The sequence below is a fragment of the Macrosteles quadrilineatus genome, unplaced genomic scaffold (genome assembly GCF_028750875.1).
Source record: "Macrosteles quadrilineatus isolate MER2022 unplaced genomic scaffold, UCM_ALF_1.0 Scaffold_7__1_contigs__length_78375512, whole genome shotgun sequence".
Taxonomy (NCBI): Eukaryota; Metazoa; Arthropoda; class Insecta; order Hemiptera; family Cicadellidae; genus Macrosteles; species Macrosteles quadrilineatus.
Window position 1 is genome coordinate 72,286,452 of NW_026542600.1, and position 22,683 is coordinate 72,309,134.

General features: G+C 33.2%; 1 protein-coding gene across 1 annotated transcript in view; it reads left to right on the forward strand.

The window, feature by feature from the left end:
* LOC128998715 (bone morphogenetic protein 2) overlaps positions 1-20,811 on the forward strand; it is a 62,168-nt gene extending 41,357 nt beyond the window's left edge. Inside the window, exons 2-5 of the mRNA XM_054424975.1 lie at positions 12,476-12,608; positions 13,495-13,774; positions 14,817-15,126; positions 16,881-20,811. Of these exons, the coding sequence (XP_054280950.1) occupies positions 12,476-12,608; positions 13,495-13,774; positions 14,817-15,126; positions 16,881-17,087 (930 nt within the window). The 3' untranslated portion in view covers positions 17,088-20,811. The remainder of the gene's footprint in view (positions 1-12,475; positions 12,609-13,494; positions 13,775-14,816; positions 15,127-16,880) is intronic.
* The last annotated feature ends 1,872 nt before the right edge of the window (positions 20,812-22,683 follow it).

The following is a 22,683-nucleotide window of genomic DNA, read 5'->3' on the forward strand; positions in this document are numbered from 1 at the left end:
ATAGATCCGACGAATAACTAGCAAAGTGAGAAATTCAATTTTGATGTCAGGTTTTGATCTGCCAAAGAGAGGAGAGTTGGGCAGGTAAAATGATTTTGCCTCTGTTTGGTAAAAGGGTGGGTATCGTTTTGTTCCTCCAATTTTCAAACCAAGTTGATTACGCGCCTACAAAGAGAAGACAATGTTGATAAAAGCTAATTCAGTTTCAAAACTCGTTTAAGGCAGTGACTACTCGACCGAAATACGGCTACAAACGTAACTTTTAACTTTGATTCATGGCACAGTAAAACGGCATATCAATCCAAATTACTATGTAACATTAAGGGCGGTAAAAATGTCAATGGTCAATGGCTGGTCCCATGGCCTGAATGTTTTTTTTTTATAAAATCTTGCTTTCTGTTTGCAGAAGTGAGGATCCATGCCTCTACCCTCGCGTTCAGTGACGCCGATATACAACTTAGCACTTATTCAGCGTAGTATACATCGTTGTTCTCTGCGCGTACAAGGACTTATGAAAGGCTATACGGCATATACTCTACTACTAGTTACAATAAGCTAACAAGCACTTGTCACTGACGACCAAAATTAGACTAGAAATCATTAAACAAACATCATCTGACCAACAACGTTTTATAGAATAATTATTAAATAGATGTGTACAGTATACAGACAGGTGTTCACTGGAGATTCCAAAATAGTTTGGTTTCAATTGTAAAGCAACGCATTTTGCTTTCAGTCATATATAATAAGCAATTTACAGGATATAGGATTTCGATAATCGAGACCAACTGATAAATTTTGAAGGTAACTCACGAATATTATCAATATAATAAAAGTTGACTGCGCTGTTGTCTAACATAAAACACGCTAGCATGTCAGAAGTCCCCTAATGCGGTTTTAAATATTTTAAATGAATTTTCTTTTTCAACGCCAGTGGCATTTCACGAGAGTTACGAGGGATAAATGTTCAATGGATGTCCGGGAATTGAACCCGTCCCACGCGCAACGAAGTCCGGGACGCTAACCACTAGGCTAGCAACACAACCAACACGATTTGTACGAAACGAATTTTTTTATGTATCGCATTCTGTGGTGTTTTCAGAAGAAAAATAACTATTTAATCGTAATAGATTCAAGTTGTTGTGCTTAAAATATTATGGATGATCTTTTGAATAATACGTTTGTTATAAAGTCAAGATACTCCATTAGTTTTAATCAAACAGTATACAGTATAATATACTTGAGTGTAGAAGTAGATATGCTGCTTTGTTTTACTGATAATTAACAATTGGGCTACATTTTTTAATTTAGTCAGTATTCATATATATTTACTACTGTCTTCTGACAGTGAATTTTCATTACTGCTTTAGCAAACTTAGTGTTTTTGTTCTAGAAACTATTTTACATTCACTACTTAGTGTTTTTGGATTCAATTTAATTCCCATTTGAATAACAAACTTGAATTTTGAAATGTTTATTTTTGTTGTTAGGTCACAAAATAAAACGCAAGGGTTGTTGAGATCTCGGTATGACTAGTTGGAAAACACAAATTCCAGAACATTTTAAAATCTGGAGCCACTCCAAATTCCCAACAGAGAAATTCCTAACAGTGAAGAATTCCCCGAAACTTACAAATTGCTATCACAATTCATACGCATATTTATAGCTTGTATGAATAAAACAGTCGATTTTCTTTCATGTATATTGGAAATTGAATGCTTTATTATATTTTCCCTGCCATGCTCGACACATTTAAGAATTGTATTGACAATTTTAATTATAAAAGAAAATATCATTTTGTAATTATCAAAGCTTTAAAATGTTAATATCAGTTTTTCCCGAGCTTTTTAATTAAATTAAAACCCACAGTTTGGCAACCATGCCAATGTGGTCGAGTTTTGGTCATTTTACTGGCTTTGTGGGGCTATTTTAATGTTGAATTGCCGGTGACTCACTTGGCTCAGTCTCCAAGAATTTCAAACAAGTTATATTCAATTTTACATGTCGTGCAATGATTTTAAAATTATTGCGACGTTTTCCGTACTCTGAAGTTTACTAACTGTGATGTTAGGTTATACATTTCTGTGAAATATTTGAAATTGCTATCCTATTAATTTCTAATACAGTGTATTTTGTAATCTTTGCAATAAAGAATTTATGATAAACGACTTTTTAGATTGAAACTTCATCAGACCTACAAGGAGTTAAAAGTAAGTGGCGCCTTTTGCCACTCTGTAGGCCTGAAGATGGTTTAACATATAAACATACTTAGAAACTATTATAGTTGCCATTACATCAACCAAGGATATATGCAAGTATAGTAAACTATTTTAAGAAGAATCTTTATAATGACGTTCCACTACAAAATTAATACGCTTGTATGATTTGTAAAATCACATTAATAAACAAAATTCTTACGCAAAAATTTGATCACTGGAGTTTCTAAACCCTCTGCGTGTTACGTATTTTTTCAATAATCACGTGGTAATAAGAGTAAATATAATATACTCGAACTATTCGTAGTATTATGATCCGTTATCTACAACAGCTGTTTACAGCTTATTCTTACAAGCTGGTATACTGTGACTTGGAACATGCATAACATACTTGTATCTTGTTGAGTCGCAAATAACTAACTTAACAAGCTTACAGCTATCCGTGCCTCACTTCATCAGACTGTCCGGCACATTTGTAACACCACCGAGACTCGACGCAAACACCTGTGCTAAAACGTCCTTGTTTCTCAGATAGGTTGCACAGTATTTTTTTATGCGGATACCCTAACTATGTAATATTTAAAACCCCCACGACAGAAAACCTGCAGACTAAGTAAATTTCAAATTTTCTGGTTGGATCTTTACCAGAATATTTCCGTAAACCAGTCATATTTATTCCCTATTTAAATATAATTAGATTTAACGAATACTTCGGTTTGCTGGCAAGAGAAGGGAAAAGTGTGTTTTTATTTAATGGTAATAATGTAGTATAAAATAAATAGATTTGCCAAATTTGATCAAAATATTTCCATAAACAAGCAGATTATTTTCAACAACCGTCTTATTTTCCTCCATAAAAAAAAACATAGGCATTTAAATGTACAGTTTTCTTTATATTTTCATATTTTTATATTTACCTTTTTGCACTTTGCTGCACTTTAGAGAAATGTTTACTCGAGTGCAACAAAGAGAATTTGCGCTCGTGTTATACTCTATATTTTCCCTTCAGCTACTATAAAACATAAATAATGGGTAATTATGTATGTACAGGTTAACTTTTACAACGCAGTTTCACAAATTATCTTATTCAAACCCTAATTAAATTGCCACACAGACAAATCAAAACATAAAGGAATTTGTTTCACACATTAGTAAATAAAAATCTGAATGACATGTCACAAACATAATGAATCAAAATCGGAATATAATTGTTGGTTCCTAATGTTTATTAACACGCAACATATGGTTAAGTTAAGTCGTCGTATAAATTGTCAAATGGAATGACAAATAAACACTACACCAGCTGATCGATTTAGCAGGTGTTGCCAGCAATGGTTGCCAGCTTGTTTTCAAGCATACCCGTATTAAGTGCCTAATACAAGCACACTTATTGTGTTGATTGATACTGGAGTGCGGGTAAGTAAAATGAGTGCGAAAAAGTAAAATGAGTCCGGGAAAGTAAGTAAATGCAGGAATCAGCTATGCGTGCTATCCGTGCAAGAAAGCCCGCTTTGTCCGGTTACATTGTAAATCTTTGTAACTAGTAGCTTTGCGAATTTTTCAGGAATGTCATAACGAATTCCTCGTATTTGCCTTTAAGAACCTGTATCAGTTCTTTTAAGTTCCCAATTAAATACTTCATTTAACAGTAATTTTTCATACCAGCTAGTCACTGTCAAATCAGTTTAATTAAATATTTGATATTAGATCTAGATTTAATAATTAATTATGTTGAAGATTTATTAATAATGTTTTTTGGAAATATTTTGACAACAGTTATACTAAAAAGCAGTAAACCGTGAAAAGTACTAAAATTTTTAAACGATAGTTATATTTACTTTTGTTTCAGTGAAGAAGGATACTCATGTCGTGTCATAAACCGTCTAAAAATGTTTTCCATCCTTGTAAAATTATGCAGCTTGGTAGCCTTGCAATTGTGTTCTTATGTCTAGACCACACTTGCCTCCCAAGCCGAAAATATAACTTTTGACACTTTATTCAATTGAGTTAAAGTAAAAATCAGTTTCCTTGCATATGTCTGTGTACCTGCCCTTCGATTGTTTCGGGAGATACGAATGGCACAACAAATCATTTTTTTATAGAGGCCTTTCAAAATTCCAAATTTATCAGAAACTTCTATTTCCATGAGAATATTGAATGTACGTATGTCAATTCAGCTGCTTTAGAGGGTTTTTTTTGAAGAGGGGCGCTACTATTTTGACGGTGCACTAGAGTGGTTTGGTTTGTTTGGTTTAGTTTATGATAACGACAAACAAGACATATTTTTACATGTTACCTTGTTTCTCTTTATCAATTACTAAGCTGAACTAAACTATACTAAGCTTACCTAATTAACAGCTGCTGAACTGCACACTATCAAAGAGTGACGGCCCTCTTCTCGAAATGGTCCAGTACTTTCATCAATCTAAATCAATGTTTTAGCCACCGGGTGCAGAATTACCAATATTCAAAATTTACTCGATAAAGCCGCTCTATCACTTCATCAACCCCGTATTTAAATACAATTTTATACACGAGAGTGTTTGACATGACAGATTGTTGTGACGTACAAGAACTTGACCATTGAGGAGACGGCGGCGGCGGACCTAGACTCAACAGAGTGAGAGAGTGATCACACCACAATGGGGTTATTGTGTTCATTGTCCCAGCACTGATTGTGATAGTCCATTGTTGCTGAACAATATCGGACGATCTTTCCGCTAACTCGCATATCGTCACCAACTTGACCTTTGTCAACATCTACGACGATAGTGAGTGTTCATGCTGTCTTCGTGATGGCTTGGTGAAATCTGTGTAGAACTACAATTCCTTGATAAATAGTAAATTAGAAATTAATTCAGTCTGATTAAAATATGAAACAAAATAAGTGCTAGGTTTTATATTTGTTTAGTTTCAGCGAATTGCCTTGTTGGTGAGTTGCGGCCCAAATCTCATACCGCGTACGAGTTGCGGCCCAGACTGAAAAAAGTTTTGTACGATTTGCGGCCCGAGTATAAACGGGTTGATTGCGGCCAATGGTTTAATGGTACATAAAATAATCGTACACGATTTAAGAAATCTGTTTATTGTGTTAGTTCGGTTTGCACGACACTTTGTTATAGGTTTGTCATTGTCCATAAGTTTATTTTGCTGGCAAAAAATTTAACACTAACTGTTTTTAGAAAATCAAGAGAAGCACATTCACTAGCTACACATTTCAGTGCCAAAGAGTATGTTTTCTACGTTTTGTCAGGCAGCAAGAAAAATTTCAATGGTAATAACGTTTCATTTACCTTGAAACTTAAATCCCTCATAAACAAAGAACGGTTTTGACTTCTCACTAATAATAAACTCCATAAGAATAGATTTAGAACATTGACCAAGCACAGCAGTGGAGGAACTGATAGACATATACATTCCTGTATTTTGTATACCTGTTTATACTTGGGCCGCAACTCGTACGTTGGTCGGGCCGCAACTCACCTGTCTCTCTTGGATAGATTAGTGTCCCGGCCGCAACTCACCTTTAGCCTAGGAAAGAGTATGTTTAATTACTAGTACCGAAAGTGGCATTTTACGGCGCGCGCTCAAGTTTCATGTGTGAGGCAATGCTGAACACAGGAAGACCCAACTTCACGTGCGAGGCGAAGCCAAGCATGTGAAAGTTATTTTCACGTACGATGGGAAGCATTCTTCGCAGACGGGAATAGTTGGAACAAGTGAGCGAAAATCCCTTTCACATTCAAACTATTTATATTTAAATGGAGAATCAATGTGACATGTTTAAGGAAAATGTTGATTACAAATATAATCAGACAAATGAAAATCAGCTTATTCTGCAGGTTTGCTGCATTGAAAGTATATGATCATTCATACTATGTAACAACTTGTGAATGAAACGATTTGATGAAGACAATAAACAATTTAATCAATGTGTTGAAATTCTCAATAATATCCATCCTTACTAAAACAGAGTTTTTTGCTTACTGACGTTTTAGACATGGTATGAAATGACCCTCTTAACCACATAGGTCTCTCTATGGCATCTTTTAAGAATCATCAAAGTAAGCAGGATTAATTCTAGTATTTACATTTCTGCTTGGTTCATAAAAATACTATAATTTAGCAACAAACAATATAGGTCCTACTGGTAATCACAGGATATCAAATATAAACAGGTAAAAAAATCAGTCTTTTTTAAAAATAATTACTACAATTTATTTAATGTTTCAATACGAATACCTGTATACGTTATTGTTAATTCAAAATTTATCATTAGAAGGTTTATAATCGTAAAACTAGCTGGAATGAAAAATTACTGTTAAATGAAGTATTTATTTGGGAACTTAGAGAACTGATACAGGTTCTTAAAGGCAAATACGAGGAATTTGTTATGCAATACCTGAAAAATTCGCAAAGCTACTAGTTACAAAGATTTACAAAGTTACCGGACAAAGCGGGCTTTCGAGCGTAAAACATCTAATTTCAAAAAAACCTAATGTTCCATTATAAAACTTGCCAGTCAGCACATTATATAAAAAAATACTTTACCCAAAATATTAAAATATAAAATAAATATGTTGTAACCATATGTGGAAACGTCGTACGAAAAAGACACTATTGTTTGGTTACCGAATTTATTACACAATAAAACTTGAGCTATACCCAATTTATTTAGTAAATATAACTTTGAATAAAATACCCCCTCCGCAGCAAACCTGCCGTCTAAGCGAATTTCCATTTGGCCAAATTGATTTTCAATTGATCTATTTAAATAACATTAGGTTTAACGAGTACCTAGGTTTGCTGCTACAAGGAAACTAATAAAGTAGTGTGTTTTTAGTAAAATATTGATAGCTTACTATAAAATAAATAAATTTGCCAAGTTTGATCAAAATATAACCATAAACAAGCAAACTACAACATTTACAATATTCTCCATAAGAATAACATGGGAATTTTAAATTTACCATTTTTTTAGTTTTCTCCGTAACCAATAACCGTACAAAAACACTTTGATATACTGAATTGTTTGTTTTTTTTAAGCTCTTTAAGAAGGTTTAGAGAAAAATTGGGAAATTTTGTGTTTTGAGGGTAAAAAGTGAGAAAAACCAATTTTTACCCCATAAAACCCTGTTCCCATGGTCCGATCATGCTGGATCGCGAACTCATTTAAGTTTATCCTGCCTTACACCTTCAAACCAAATTTCATCAAAATCGGATAAAAATTACTCAAGTTATCGTGTTCACGGACACATATATATATATAAATCTATATATATATATATATATAAATCTATATATATATATACATATATAAAAATTTGAAAGAATGGTGTTTTTGGCCTCTGGGGACATTAAAATGAAAAAGTAAATCGGTCCCGGGCCTAAGTCTTACCTTTGAGACCTACGGTAATAGCTACTTCCCTATAGGGAAATTCGCTAAAATCAAACGGAAATGTTAAATGTGGACTGGAGAAATATCAAGTCTAATGTTGTAATTTGTAACGATAAAGTATAAAAGTCTTGAAACCTATAAGACTTACCCTTGGCCAGAAATCCAATTTCATCCTCTACTGAATGAGCTGCTTACCTTCTCTGGGATGACGTAAATGGAGAACTACGTCATTGTCACTCCACCCAGCAATATGTTACAGAACTTCCTAGGAAAAAATACTCAACACTGGAATCAAAAGCATAATTTAATTTACTCCTCCCAGATGTGCATACCGATCACTATACAAACCGAAAGGAAAACGGCTCATTTTGGATTGAAAATGGACGTCTGAAAATGATAATTTTCATTGGTATTTATGTAAGTATTTACATAGTAAAGTTTCTTGAACATAATTTCTTATATTAGTGTGATAGAGTGTTATGTTACAAAATTTACAAATAGCCTAAGAAGGTTCTAACTTGTTTTGAACTATTTGAAAATGGGCTTTAGGTAATATATTAGGAACAATATATTGAAATTGAAATTTCCAAACAAGAGGTTTAAAAAAAGTGCTTTTGATCAATATATAAAAATTTAAAATGCATGGATAAGAATAATATTTTATATAAATTTAAATCATGCATAATTTATATAAATAGGGTTTTAATGATATGTCTAAATTGGTAAATAATATGTAGTATTGTTATATGTTCCGTAAAAGACAAAAGATTACTAGGTTTTAGTGAACAAGTAAATATTGTATAAACAATCTTTCAAACAAAGAATAAAATGTTGGTTGAAAGTGTCAATTTAAATATGTGCGTTTTTGTATGAAAATTCGAAAGGTAAGTGGTAACAACACTATACAGGATCATGGTCGAAGTACTCAACTCAACTCAAGCAGATGTTTTCCTTTTGTCAATCCTCTAACAATATTTTGTAAAACCTTATCTCAAGTACAATCCTATTTTGGGCAACCAGGTTCTTGTGTTTTTTTTATATTTTAGACTATTAAATGTTTTACCTACGACCGTTTTTTTAAGTAGCCGTTTCAGTTCTGTTCGTAGAATTTAAAAGTTCCACATAACAGCATGGTTTACTTTCATAACAGCATAGTTTTACTCATAACAACATGGGTAACGGACCAATGAGGTTCAAGGATTGAGAGAGAAGAAGTAAAATTGTAATGATTCAAACTTAAAATATTATTCAGCTGTTCGGGCCAATTTAATTGTTGAGTTGTGCAATTAGTGTTTGTTACAATGTTTCGTTGCACCACTTTCAGTGGCTATGAGAGGCTATAAACGAAGACATAACCTCTCTTAGAAGTTATGAGTAGTGATTTTCTGTAATTAAAACACTGTCCTATGTAAAGTAGTTTACGCAGCTCGCGTAAATAGAGTTAAACTTCTACGAGTCATCGTTGTACTTCAATCCTACTATCTACTTTAATATACTACTATTAAAGCTGCTAATAATTTAAGAATCCCTATATAATATTTTACCTTAAGAATGGGGAAATCCCCTGAATGTATTTAAAATCTTGTTTATAAGCTCGGATGACGTAGGAATTTTTTTTTTAGATGTCTCAGAAAAATGTTGCAAAACATGGGCTGCACTAAGGGGCTCATTTGTTTTAATACATCATATCCTAATAAAACTTATGGCACATGTGCCAGTCTTAAATTGAATGATGGTTTCGTTTATATAGGATAAATGGGTACGTACCTTTAAATATCAAAGCCTATTACGAAAAACTGTTTACCTGGTTTCTAGGAATTGTAAAATAAAGGTAGCAGTTTTTTCTATATCATAAGATAAAATGTCTGTTTGAGAAAAATAAAAATACTGTTATTGGCTTACGCAAGTATTTATTTTCTACCACTAAAACGGCATGGAAATTCGAGCAACCTTGTATAACCTTTGGTATTTTCAAATCCTTATAACTGAAAGCTAAAATGAAAAACAGGCTGAATTTCTGAATGGGAAGGGAATAAATTTCATAATTAAATAAATGTGAACTAAAGAAAAATAGCACTAACATCTTTGAACACTTTTATAAAGTCCTAACGTCATAAAAATCAAGTAACCATGAAGAAAGAACAACGATGCAAACAACTCAAATGTAGTTATTTACATCGTTGAGAAAGACCTGTGTTCATTGGAACCAACTTCCTGGAATCCCGCGTGAAATAAAAACCACTAGTTTTATTACACGATCATATTTAACAACCAACTCATAATTCGGATCAGCTGTATTCTTACGACGAATTCTTTTATCCATTACTGTTTAACTATTTATAATTGTTTATCATTCAAGGTAAACACTTTTTAACACTACTCAACAAATTATTTACTTAATAGCTGTGTCAACTAAAATATATAAAAAATAATGTATACTTTCGAATAAAACGTATATTTAAGAGTTAAATATACATTTTTGTATTTATTTGATCAGTTGTGTTACTAGTCGAGTTGTTAGGGCCACGGACTTCGGTACAAGAGTGGCGGGTTCAATATCCGACTTAACCACTTAATTTTTCCCAGTTTTAGAAAACACCAACGGCGTAGGCCTATACTATAAAAAGTTGCAAAAATCAACGAGCTAAGCCTAGTAATTTATGTTCACCGTAGTAAATATGCATATTTTTAAATATTAGTGAAGCGTAGCTAATTCTTAGTCAGTTTCTTCGTGATCAATATTTTATAAGATCAGTTTTTCTCCCTTTTTGATGGATTGGAAAATCAGTAAGGGTGGATCCAGCCCACAGAAATCGGAAATAGCTATCTCATCTGTCAAGCAAGCATATGAAGAGGATTTTTCTTATGATTAGGGAGACGATAAGGTCCGGGCTGTAGGAGAATATTATGTATATTTAGTTCCACGATATTTTTTTTTATTATACCAACGGTCGCCGTACACTGCCGTAATAAACCATTCTGTTTCAAACAATATATCATTTTATCAACTATATATATTATACGTCAAGTGTAATTAATACAATACACATAAAAAGAGTAGAATAATTCGTTATTATTTTGTTTGGGGATAAACTTGGTATGTATAGGCATATAAAAGTCTGAACTAAAAACAATGTTATAAGGGACTGTATTGGTAATTTGTATATGCTTTTTATAGTTTTCTTAAACTTATTTTCAATTTTTAAAGGACAGTTGGTTAAGAGTACCTTCATTACTTCCTTTGGTACGAACCTGATTGGTTTTTAGAAGTTTTATACAAATTATTAACTTATAAACTTTTATGTTGTAAATTGATATAGTTTTTAGAATGAGGAACGGGTGTTCAAGTACTTAAAAAAAAACAACTCTTATAAGTAAATTCAAAACGTTCATGAACGCAAACTGCTAGATCGACAGAGTGCGGCAAAACCCCGATCTGTTTTCTGCAGCGTACTTTTCAGCGACAGGCCGTCTGGTGGTCGGGGGGTTGGTTGGGGGGGGGGGGGTAGGCTCGTTAGAAAGCCTACCCGAAGCCCTTATCTGTACTCTGTACTCAAACAGCACTGTTTACCTGAGCAACGCGCACGTTTGTGATAGAATTGATTTAAAAAAATAATCATTAAGTCATTGCAGCTCAGCGGCATGTCCATGCATTCCTTTCGACATGGAGAAGTTCCGTCGCAATTACCCGTATGGATAATCAACATAATTAAACAGATTAAAACAAATCAATCTGTAGGGATAAGAATTAACATCGAACTTCAAAATTAGTGTAACCAAGCGGTCAGACGTGTTCAAAGCAGATGCTTGTTTTCGGGCGTGCCTACGAGGACTGTTTTCCACAGCAGCACAAACTCTACCAAATCTTAGTTGTCTGGCGTCCGATCTGCTTTGGGCGGCTTGTCAGCTTCTTTTTGAATGCAGAAGCCGTTGTTCTTAAGTTGGTAACCCACCTATTATTATGCTACTTGACGGAATCCATGTCGCCCTAATTAAAAAAATGCACGGGACCCACTGAGTTGCAATGACTGAATCAATACTTTTTTAATTCGATTCAGGTGACCACTGCTCTATGACCACAGATAATGGCATCGTGTAGGCTTTCCAACGAGCCTACCCCCACCCCACACTACCCTCAGACGACCTGACCCTAAACAGTGCGCTGCATAAAATATATACGCTAATGCTAATAAAAAAAGTTCTTTATTTTGAGTAAAATGCGTGAGCTAAAAATAATTTACTTTCAAACAATTGTTATATAATTATAAAATTGAATTTAAGTGTAACTAGAATAGAAATACTAACTTTTTACATCAGTCACATTTATCTACACATCAATTTGCAATTATTGTTACTTATGTTTACACTTACTGAATGCTTATTATTTGGCAATAGATCATAAAATTACATTTTATTTTGTAAGAAAAGTGTACTTCAAAATAATTTTCTTTTTTCACTTTCCAAGACTGTCTGTGCTTCCTTATCTTGTATTGTAAATATTAGTGGCATTGGAGCCAACGATCACATAAGACCCTGGTCTTATGTGATCGTTGATTGGAGCGTTAAATATTTATATCTTTGAGATTTACCATCAAAGTGATACAAGCGTTAAATTTAGTTTTTATATTAAATGCATTTTTAAGTAACATTGGGGGGAAATACGTTTTTTTTTCTCAAAACGTAAAAGACTAAGTATGCTTACAAAAAATATCGCTTTTAAATAAATTTTTAAAATAACCTAATTTTAAGTTAAATATTTTTAACACGTGTGTACATTATGAAACGACATGCTTTAGATATATTGAACTATTCCATGAATGATAAAGGAAAACTGAAACTTACGTGATTTATCTTTTTGTAGATGAACATCAGTGAAACCGAGTACACAACTAAGTATGAAACCTATCTCCAGACAGTGAGAGAAAACAAGAAGATTCGCCTGCAAAGAGACACCTACGCCAAATCGCAACGCTTTTATAGTATCGCTCATTTTGGTAATTAACTCAGCTAAATGTAGTTTTAGATCCTTATGATTCTTGGAAAGCGAATACGGAGGATTTAAAGGATATTTAAACAAAAATAGGTCAAAATCTAGGCTAAGATCAATTTTAGGCAATAGCTCCTCTGGTCATTTCTCTGTCATGAAAATATCAGTTTCCTTTTGTCTTGCAAAGTTTTGTTTGGGAAGTAAGTATTAAGACAATTGTTCTAAACCCAACCTTTCATTTAGTATCTAAAAATATCTAAAAGTACGTATTCCTTTCCTTTAGAGATTACAGACAAGGCGTGTTGGCCGTTTACGAGAAATTAAATTATATCCTTATCAGAATCACCAAAACAATTAAATTCGCAATCGGCAAGTGTACTAACTGAAATAACCATCATCAATTGAATGATAATTGAGTTTACTAAATGAAACTAAATTAAGTCAAGATAATTTTTAAATTGTGTTAAACGAATTAAATTGTTAGTATTTAAGTAATTTAAGTAAGTTTAACATACGTCGCCAAAATATTTTGAAGAATTCCTTCTCGCTTCATGCTTCTACTTGGGTTCACGACATTTATGCCATAGTGAATAAATTTAAATATATTTTTTTACTATTTTAATAAACTTTCAAAGATTTAAAAAGTTAAAAAATATTGAAACATACAATGAGATATTGGATATTAAAATATTAAATCATTAGTTTTGAAAACTTTTTCTGCATTGACATGACATGTCCATGAACCTACTTCTACTTTTTACTTTTCTACTTTTCTATTTTATTTTTATTTTTTATTTTTCTTCTTTTTAGGCGCACTTGTAATGATTAAGGGGTTTTAATGGTTATAATATGCAGCTGTACATTAAACGGTCTCAGGACTATTCTGTTACTAGGAGGAGCTCCGAACGTCAAGAACTATCACGGTAGCCACGAACTTCTCTACTTTCCAGTGGGAGTAAAAAATGCAACAGTAAACCAAGCTACGTTGAGAATATTCGCTGTGGCGCCACTGGGGCAGAGCCCTTCGACGCCGCTGACACTAAGAGTGTACCTGATGGAGAATGGAGGGGGTAGAACCCTCTTGGACTCCAGGAGGCTTGTACTGAAGGACACCTCCCGATGGGTAGAGCTGGACGTAGTTCCTGCAGTCATCTATTGGATCTCAGGGCAAAGGTTCGTTCTGCTTACTTGTCAAATAAACAGATTTTAAGGAAAATTAAATCAAGCTTCAATTATTTTACCTAATATCACTATAAAGCTTGACATTGTTTTTAAACTACTGTACATCTATCACCGTGCTAGCAACGAACTTAGAAAGATATTTTCATCGCATGTTTGTTATACTATAAAAGGTTTGTTTAATAGGATAACTAATGTTAAAACTTACAGCTAATTCAGAGGGCTTTACTATATGCATACTTATTAATACGATGTGCTGTTTAAATCGTTGTTTTGCTTCGTTATACGAAACTAACAACATGTTGTGATGGTATGATAAGTACTAAATAAATCTGCGAAAATTTAGTTTTTAACGGACAAATTAAAAGAGTTTCCAAACATCAATAGGAATATGCACTTGAATAGAAAGGACGCTATCCACAAGTAAAAATTTTTTTCTAGTTTTTAGCTTACTGTACTACCTGACCTGTTAAATTGTACTGCAAAGTGCGGGTTTATAAAAGTTGACAAAGCGCGGTTTACTGTCGTTATCAGATATTTAGTCGGTACGGCCGGTCTGGGACTTCTCACCTAGAGACTCGAGTTATAATATGGCTTTTGAAAATTTGTTAATCCTGGTACACAATCGCTTGTACTTTATTTCTGTTTTTTTTTTTCGCCTCCTGATCACAAATTTAAATTAATCTAGAGGTTAAAATACCTTTAATCTGTCAATGTGATCAAATGTCACCGATGTGTACAAATGTCATTTCGCTTGTACTTTGCTTAAGGTGTAGGTCTTTAAGACACAAATAAGTCGATTGTGAGTCGGTGGCTCAACTGATGACGGATCATCCATGTCAGCGATAACGTGAGTTCGGATTCTGATACCTGCAGCTAAATTGTATCACTACAATTCACCCTTGTCTGTACCGGTTCACCCCGTTCAATGCTGGATACATTCTACGCACAGGCTCTAGGCCTATGCGGACGGGCAAATGCAAATTCCTCTAAATTCTCAATTTCTAAACTAAATCACACACTATAATTTGTTTAGAAACCTGGGCCTGGAGGTGGAGTGTGATGAGTGCAGTGGGAGAGGGGTCAGGCTCGTCTCCGGCACAGGGCCTGAAGCTTCTTCCTTTGACCCCGTCCTGAACGTTCTGTTGACCGACAGGGAATCGTATCCTCGCAGTCCTAGGGCCATGGAGGCAGAGCACCGGTACGACGAGACCCTGGGCTCAGACTGCCGCAAAGGCCCCAACCACGGTCGTTGCTGCCGCCACTCCATGGAAGTGGTGTTTAAAGACGTTCCTGGGTTCGAGTTTATCTTGCAGCCGTATAAATTCAACGCAGGGTTTTGTAAGGTAAATTGACAAAGATGATCAGTGTATATAAATATGATTTATTTTTTACCTTTGACGTATATTGTATACAGGATCTTCAAAAAGCCCAAGAACAGAATTAAATTTTTTAGCCATTGCAGATAATGCAAAGAAGCTTTGCAAATTGATACCATACAAACCTGTACATTTTGAAGCAAATCTTTTTCCATCATACTGGGTAAAGTTCACAAGGCGTTGAAATAAAAGCTTAAATTAGAACATACGTAAAGTAGTACATAAAATTAAAGGTCTCTATGAAGAGAAATCAGTGCCACGATGCCGGCAGATGATTGCCAACATTGCCAAAACGGCGGCGATGTAAAATTACAAACTTAAAACTGTTGAACAAAGCTAAGTTGTTAATCCTTGTAAAACTGCCAGTGTTTTGGCAAAGATGAAACTTTTTTGGGTCGTTTGTATCAAAATTTATAAAAAATACCCCCGACCCAGCTTACCTTCCGACTAAACGGATTTCCATTTGTCTCGATTGATTTTCAATTAAATTTATTTAAATAAAATGAGGTTTAACGAGTACCTAGGTTTGCTGCTACAAGGAAAGTAATAACGTGCCTTTTTAGTAAACTATTAATAGCTTAGTATAAAATAAATAAACTTGCCAAGTTTGATCAAAATATACAGACTGTCCCAAAAGTCCCGGACCGGTTCAATATTTTCTAAACGATAACAGATAAATCAGTAAGATTTGGTACACCAAAACCACACCTAAAATCTACAGTCATGTTATTATAACGAATCTCATGTTATTAATCGACCGATTTTGGTTTTCTTTATGTCAATTTTGTTGTTTCGTCAAGACCTATAAATGATACCAAACTCGACTATACTTGTAATTTGAAACTTTTGAGCTACCCCCTACTCCCACTACCCCTAAAGGCAAAATTTTCAAAATTGACCATAGTTATTGTATCCCCTCATATCTAAGAAGGTTGCCGCAAACAGATTTCAAATATCTCTATCTATATTTATTTTTATGAGAGCAGATATCAAAGGAAATAATGGTTTACAAGAAAATTATTTAAATCAGGTGTTTTACTGTTGGGGAACAGTAAAACACCTGATAAATAATTAAATAATTTTCTTGTAAACCATTATTTCCTTTGATATCTGCTCTCATAAAAATAAATATAGATAGAGATATTTGAAATCTGTTTGCGGCAACCTTTCATTTCATTTCATTTCATTTTTATTGGGGAATAAAACCTTAAATGAAAATAGGCATAAGCTAGTTTCGCACATTTTTTAGCATTTTGTCATGTAATCTTTACGTCGTTACGTAGATTTTCTATACCCCATTTACTTTTATTTGTATATTTTTAAAAGTTTTATTGGGAAATATAATGTTTAAAACTTTACCAAGGTCTATTATTCTGTATGTGTGTATTTTTGCATCGTGATGAAGTGTCACTCATAGCTCTAACCGAAAGGGATTTTCCGGCACTTGCTCCACAATTCTTCCCGTCGTCGGCTTTTCCTCGTACGTGAAACTTCCACATGTTCGGCGATTTACACTTGGAACTTAAGCACGCACCGAAACATGCCACTCTTGGTACTTGAAATGAAATATACTATTCTCACCTCAGAAACCTAATTATTTTTGTCATTTACTGATTGTGATGGGAAATGTCCACAATAATGTCTTGGATAGTGTTTGAACATATTCGTAGTATATGCTTAACACATTTACGTGGCTGATTTCTTTGGATGGTTATTCTCAGGGCCGATGTCCTCCAAGATACCATCCTGCTAGTCAACACGCTCTTCTGCAGAGTCTCGTCTGGCAGATGTACAAAGTACCCAGACCCTGCTGCGCTCCCCACGTTCTTGCAGACATTGAAGTCCTACATCTGGACGAGACAGATCCTTCTTCACTCAAAGTATCCACCTGGAAGGGAATGCAGGTTCAGCGATGCGCTTGTTCATAGTTATGGGCACCGTTCTTGCCTTGTGACCGTCGATAACGATAACCTTACAGACTTGATCTTTAGCACACATTTATAGTAGTTTACGCAACGATCGCGTAAAGACTGTTCACGCGAGTTGCGTACACTACTTTACTACGACCGTTTTTACTAACAATCACTACTCCTAACTTCTAAGGTTATGTTTTAATTTACTGTATAACCTTTAATTGCATCAATATCACTATATTGATGCAACGATTCATTGTATCAACCACTCATTAACATTTAAATTGGTCTTAACAGCTGATAAGTTGACGTACAAAGCATAAAAAATCTTCTTTTCTCTCAATCATTCAACCTCATTGATAGTGTTGTAATGTAAAAAAAATGCTGTAAAGTATTTTCTTTCCATTCGGAGAACCGAAACTGAAATGGCTAGTTAAAAAAACGGTCGTAGGTAAAATAGTTTATATTTTTAACAGTTCTATAACGACCAAAGAGGCTGAATATACGTTTAAAGTATCTTTACAAAATCAACGTACACAATTGCTAAAATGTATTTGGACAAAAGGTGAGATTTCTAATGCTTCTTTACTGAATGTGAGAAGTTTTTAGTTTACAGGGCACACTGTTTTGATGATAACTCATCGGTGAATTCAATATTTATAAATAAATGTAGGCATACATTACGTCTTTTAAGGCTGTTTTAGATAGTATTTATGGTATCCAAAATGAAAGGAAATTGTTAGAAACATTTTACTAAATGCTCTTTATGTAGTCTCTTACGCCTCAAGATGTAGGTATAAAATAGGTAGAGTAGTCATAAGCTAATAGTGTTAAGCCAAAATTCATTATTTTTTAAGCGTAAAACCATGGTTTCTGGTTTTTTTATGTGCAATTATACTTTTTAAATAATACAATGTGTCCGTAACTAAGAACAAAAATGTTAGGAATAGGTTTAATGGGTCAAAATAAAACGAAAATCAAGAATGACAATTTACAAAAAATGCATAATAAGCGAGATATCCTAGCTCAAGAGGTTTTATAAAAAGAACGAATCTTGATTTCAATTTATTATGACATATCAAACGTATTTCTAAATATTTTGTATTTACATGGTTATAGTGTGATAGTTATATATATTTTTTATTTTAAGATTTATGTTTATAAACTCTACTTTTATTTTACACCTTTACCAAAGAAGCCTTCCTACTAAGCATATTGATTGATAAGGGATTAATATAATGTAAAACTCAACTCACATAAAATGTTCAGCATATGACGGCAGCTTCATAACCAAGAAGTAGTGATGGGTAATTATTACGGAAACTTACTCTGGCTGCCGCTGCCGGTTCGAATTTGGCATTTACCGTCCGCATTATTTAAGGAACACATTTTTGAATATTTTAAATTAATCACTGCTCTACACTAATTTTTTAAACTCATTTAGTACACATTTCCCCAAATTCTTTCACATTCACTCACTGCTGTATACAATTTAAATTACTAAATTATTCAAAATAAAATTATTAATTAAATATAGTTAAAATATTTGAGTTAAGTTGATACCTATTCATAAATAATGTTTAAGAATATGATGAACTGTGTAGTCTGCCTAGTTTTTTTTTATTTTTGTTTCTTTTTGAGATAGGGAATCTAGAAAGAACCTCATACGAAAACATATAACTCTTTTTCATGTTTCAAGATTTGTTAACCCCCGGATTACGTTTGAATATATGTAACGGTTTAAATACCTGCATTCAGTAATAAAAAAAGTAATCAATTTGCATTACTAAATGCAGGTATTTAAACCATTATAAATACAATGTTTGACAATGAATGGAACTAGACATTCATTTGTTATGTCAAAGCTGTACACATTATTAGAATAAAACATAAAGTAATCAAATAGAGTATCTAAAAGTGTTTTATTGTTAAATACTAATTTCTGCTGAGTATACAGGGTGATTGATGAGCCAGCTGTTTATGTCGAAAGCTACAAGAGATATTACAAAATTGTTAAATTATAACGCCCTTGGATTTTTCATAAAAAAAATTTTGGTCAAGTTAAAAAAATAATTTTTGCCGCTATTTTTCTAATATGGTCGCCAACTTTGATTTTTCTTATGGAAGACCCTATATTTGATGATTTATTTTGAAAGTAAATGTCATTTAAAAACGTTTTTATTGTTCGCATTTGTTTCTCTAAAGCCACTCATTTAGGAGTTACAGCGTGTTAAAACTAAGTAAAAATTACTTGCAAAAAACGCAAAATGAGTTACCACATCAGATGTGGTGATTATAGATTCTATCATCACACCATGGTCACATCATGGTGCATTCTGCCCCATTTAGCTCCTAAATGAGTAAGTTTAGAGAGAAAATGGTAAGAGTAAATAAGTCTTTAAATTGCATCTCGATTCTATACAGTTTATTAAAGCCATAAAAATATTGATTACATTATTTCAAAATGGCCGCCATTTTCCAAAATGGCAGAAAAAAGGAAACTACGTATTTTATGGGGTTTAAGAAATGTAGATGCAATTTTAAGACTTATTTACTCTATCTATTTTCTTTCTTAACTTAGTCATTTAGGAGCTACATGGCGCAGAATGTACACTGCAAGTCATTTTTCTTAGTTTTAACACGCTGTAACTCCTAAATGAGTAGCTTTGGAGAAAAACTGCCGAGTATTAAAACGTTTTTAAATGGCATTTACTTTCTAAATAAATCATAAAAATATAGGGTCTTCAACAAGAAAAATTAAAGTTGGTGGCCATATTGGAAAAATGATGGCTAAAATTATTTTTCCAACTTGACCAAAATATTTTAAATAAAAAATCCAAGGCAGTTAGAATTTACAATTTTTGATATATCTTATAACTTTCGAATAAAACAGCTAGCACACTTATATCAATGACCCTGTATATTGCTAACTGATGTCAAACTATGTATAAATTGCAGAATATTGTATATAGTAAAAACTACAGTATTACGTTGTTAAAAAATAAAAGAAGAAATGTAATTGTGACAGAAGCTTACTTCCTGAATGGCCAATTAAAGTTTGGTGTATTTGAAATGGTGGTTAAATAGGTTCATAAAAAGGGGATGTCTATCATGGTAGGGCGTGTAAAGGTCAATAATATAAGCTATAAATCCTAAACTAGGCTAATACATATTACCAAAATGAACACTTTTTTAAATCAAATCATTCAGCAAGATGTTGAAAATACTATATAAAACCTATTTATTTTTAGGTTAAGTATGTTTTAAGTTGTTTGAAAACCATAGCAAGTAATGATTTTATCCTTTGTATTATTATTAAAAAAAATTAATGTAGCAAATTCTTATTTTTTGGATACACAACTTAACTAATTCATTGCTAGTTTGTTTTCCCTTTAACTAACACATGAAAATGTTTACATTGACGGTTTCGTTAATTGGGTCCCAAACGATGTAACATTATAGGAAATGTTAGCACGAATGGTCCTAAATAAACAACTGTACAATTTAGTGTTTAACTCCTCCCAAATATATACTTGCACACCTTATAACTTTTCAGTATTATTTAATAACTATTGTACAAGCAAAGATTACAGTTACCAGAATAATGTTAGTGTTACTTTAAATTATTTGTACCTCTCAGGTAGTCTACCACTATACGTTATTTATTTGTCTTTTGTACTTTTGTAATATTTTCGTCTGTATATTTAGTTTAATAAATTTGGTGATGATTTTTTTTTCATTTGTGTATTTTAATTTTGTTCTGAAAATTTACCTGACGTTGAAGATCCTTCGTCTGTCGAATAAGGGAAAATCAGGATCGTGTTAAAACTGTGTTACGACTAATAAATAATTGAGGAAAGAAATTCCCAAATCGGATAACGATAATGACTCAACTGTTGGTGCGTGTGACAACACAGTGATTTCCATCGCTGCACATCAATAAAATAATATTTACCTGTCACTCTACTACGGACTAGTCTACCTTATGCATTGATTGAGTGCGCCGAGTCAACAAAAACACTCACAAACACCACGCCAATACCTCGGTAAATTTTACGTTCACACTCTGCTTTCCTGACACCAAAGTTTTAGAGGCTATGATTGTGAAGATCTTATGTCAGTAAGTGGGTAACTAGAAGATGTAAAATTGATAGTAAATAAAATATCGAGATACAGTATGGATGCCAAAATCTACTATCAGAACAGAACCTTTTACCTACACAAATAAATCAGTTTCAAACTATGAATATTCGTAAGAACTATCTTGATGGAGACATTGAGGATGCTAAGCTTGTAAACAGATTTTGTGATATGAGATTTTTAACATTAACGTTTACCCAGTATACTGAAAGTGGCGAATCAAATGTTCGCTTATAACATAAAGTTTCCACATCTTTTCCCCCACCGGGCTTGATGCTGACGGTGATTCTTTAAAATAAAATAAAATCCATATAATAAAGTTAACAAACTTGGGTTTGCGTGAGTAAAAATTAAGCCGAGGTTGTATAGAAAGCCATCAAAATATTCATCCAAAGAATAGTATGTTCTGCTCTTGAGGTGAGGCACTAGTCCCCGAGCATGGATATCATATCTAGGCTTCTGACAGAAAATAATTAGTTGTAGATTTTGACACCTATACATCACAAAATAGTTGATTTAAAACACAGGCACATGAGCATAAATGTTGTACATGGTTACCTTCTTCATAAATACAATGAATCATGGTGTTTGAATGACTTAAATAAATTAATTAATGCATTGTGCATTTGAATTATTTTTCATTATGTGACGGTACTAATTATTCTGAGATAGATTGAGACCTAATTAGGTCTCATTCGGTTTCACTCATTTTCGTGTCTAACGAAAGAGAACGTACTCATCAAACGCTAAAAAATTATTTTGTTTATTTGGGTTTTAGTTTAAAAGCTAAATTAAATAGTCTCTCTTAAGTCCCCAGACGAGGAATAACATTAACATTGGATATTCTAAAAAGCTACAAAACAGTAGGAGAATTTAATTTCACTTATATAAAATTTGTAAGTTAAATAAAGCCCATACCAATATATAATATGTACGACGGCCCTGAAGGGACATTCTCGTTTCTTTTTGTCTTTCATTCACTTCGACTTTTATCTCGAAGTACTTCGACTTTATTCTCGAAGTACTTCGACTTTATTCTCGAAGTACTTCGACTTTATTCTCGAAGTACTTCGACTTTATTCTCGAATGTGCTCTTATTATAGTTTGTTATAATTTTACGGCAACCACAACCCAACTAACTGTTGATGTAGGGGTGTTTCTGATGTAGACATATTTTTGATAAGAATTGGCAGACAGAAAGAGGTTTGAGCTTTAGGACACATAATGGAATATGACATTAATGAACTGATTGAACAATATTTTAGTTTAGGCCTTCAACAGCCTGAAATACTTGCAATTCTTTTATTGAAGCATAACATTTGCATAACACTTAAAAGGTATACCGAAGCTCGGACTTCATAGAAAGAAACACTTTTCTGAAATTGACTCTGTCAAGGATTTTATTAGGTCTGAGTACGACAGAGACGAGAGACAGCAGTGAGACAGCAGACAGAGAAAGAATCAGAAACAG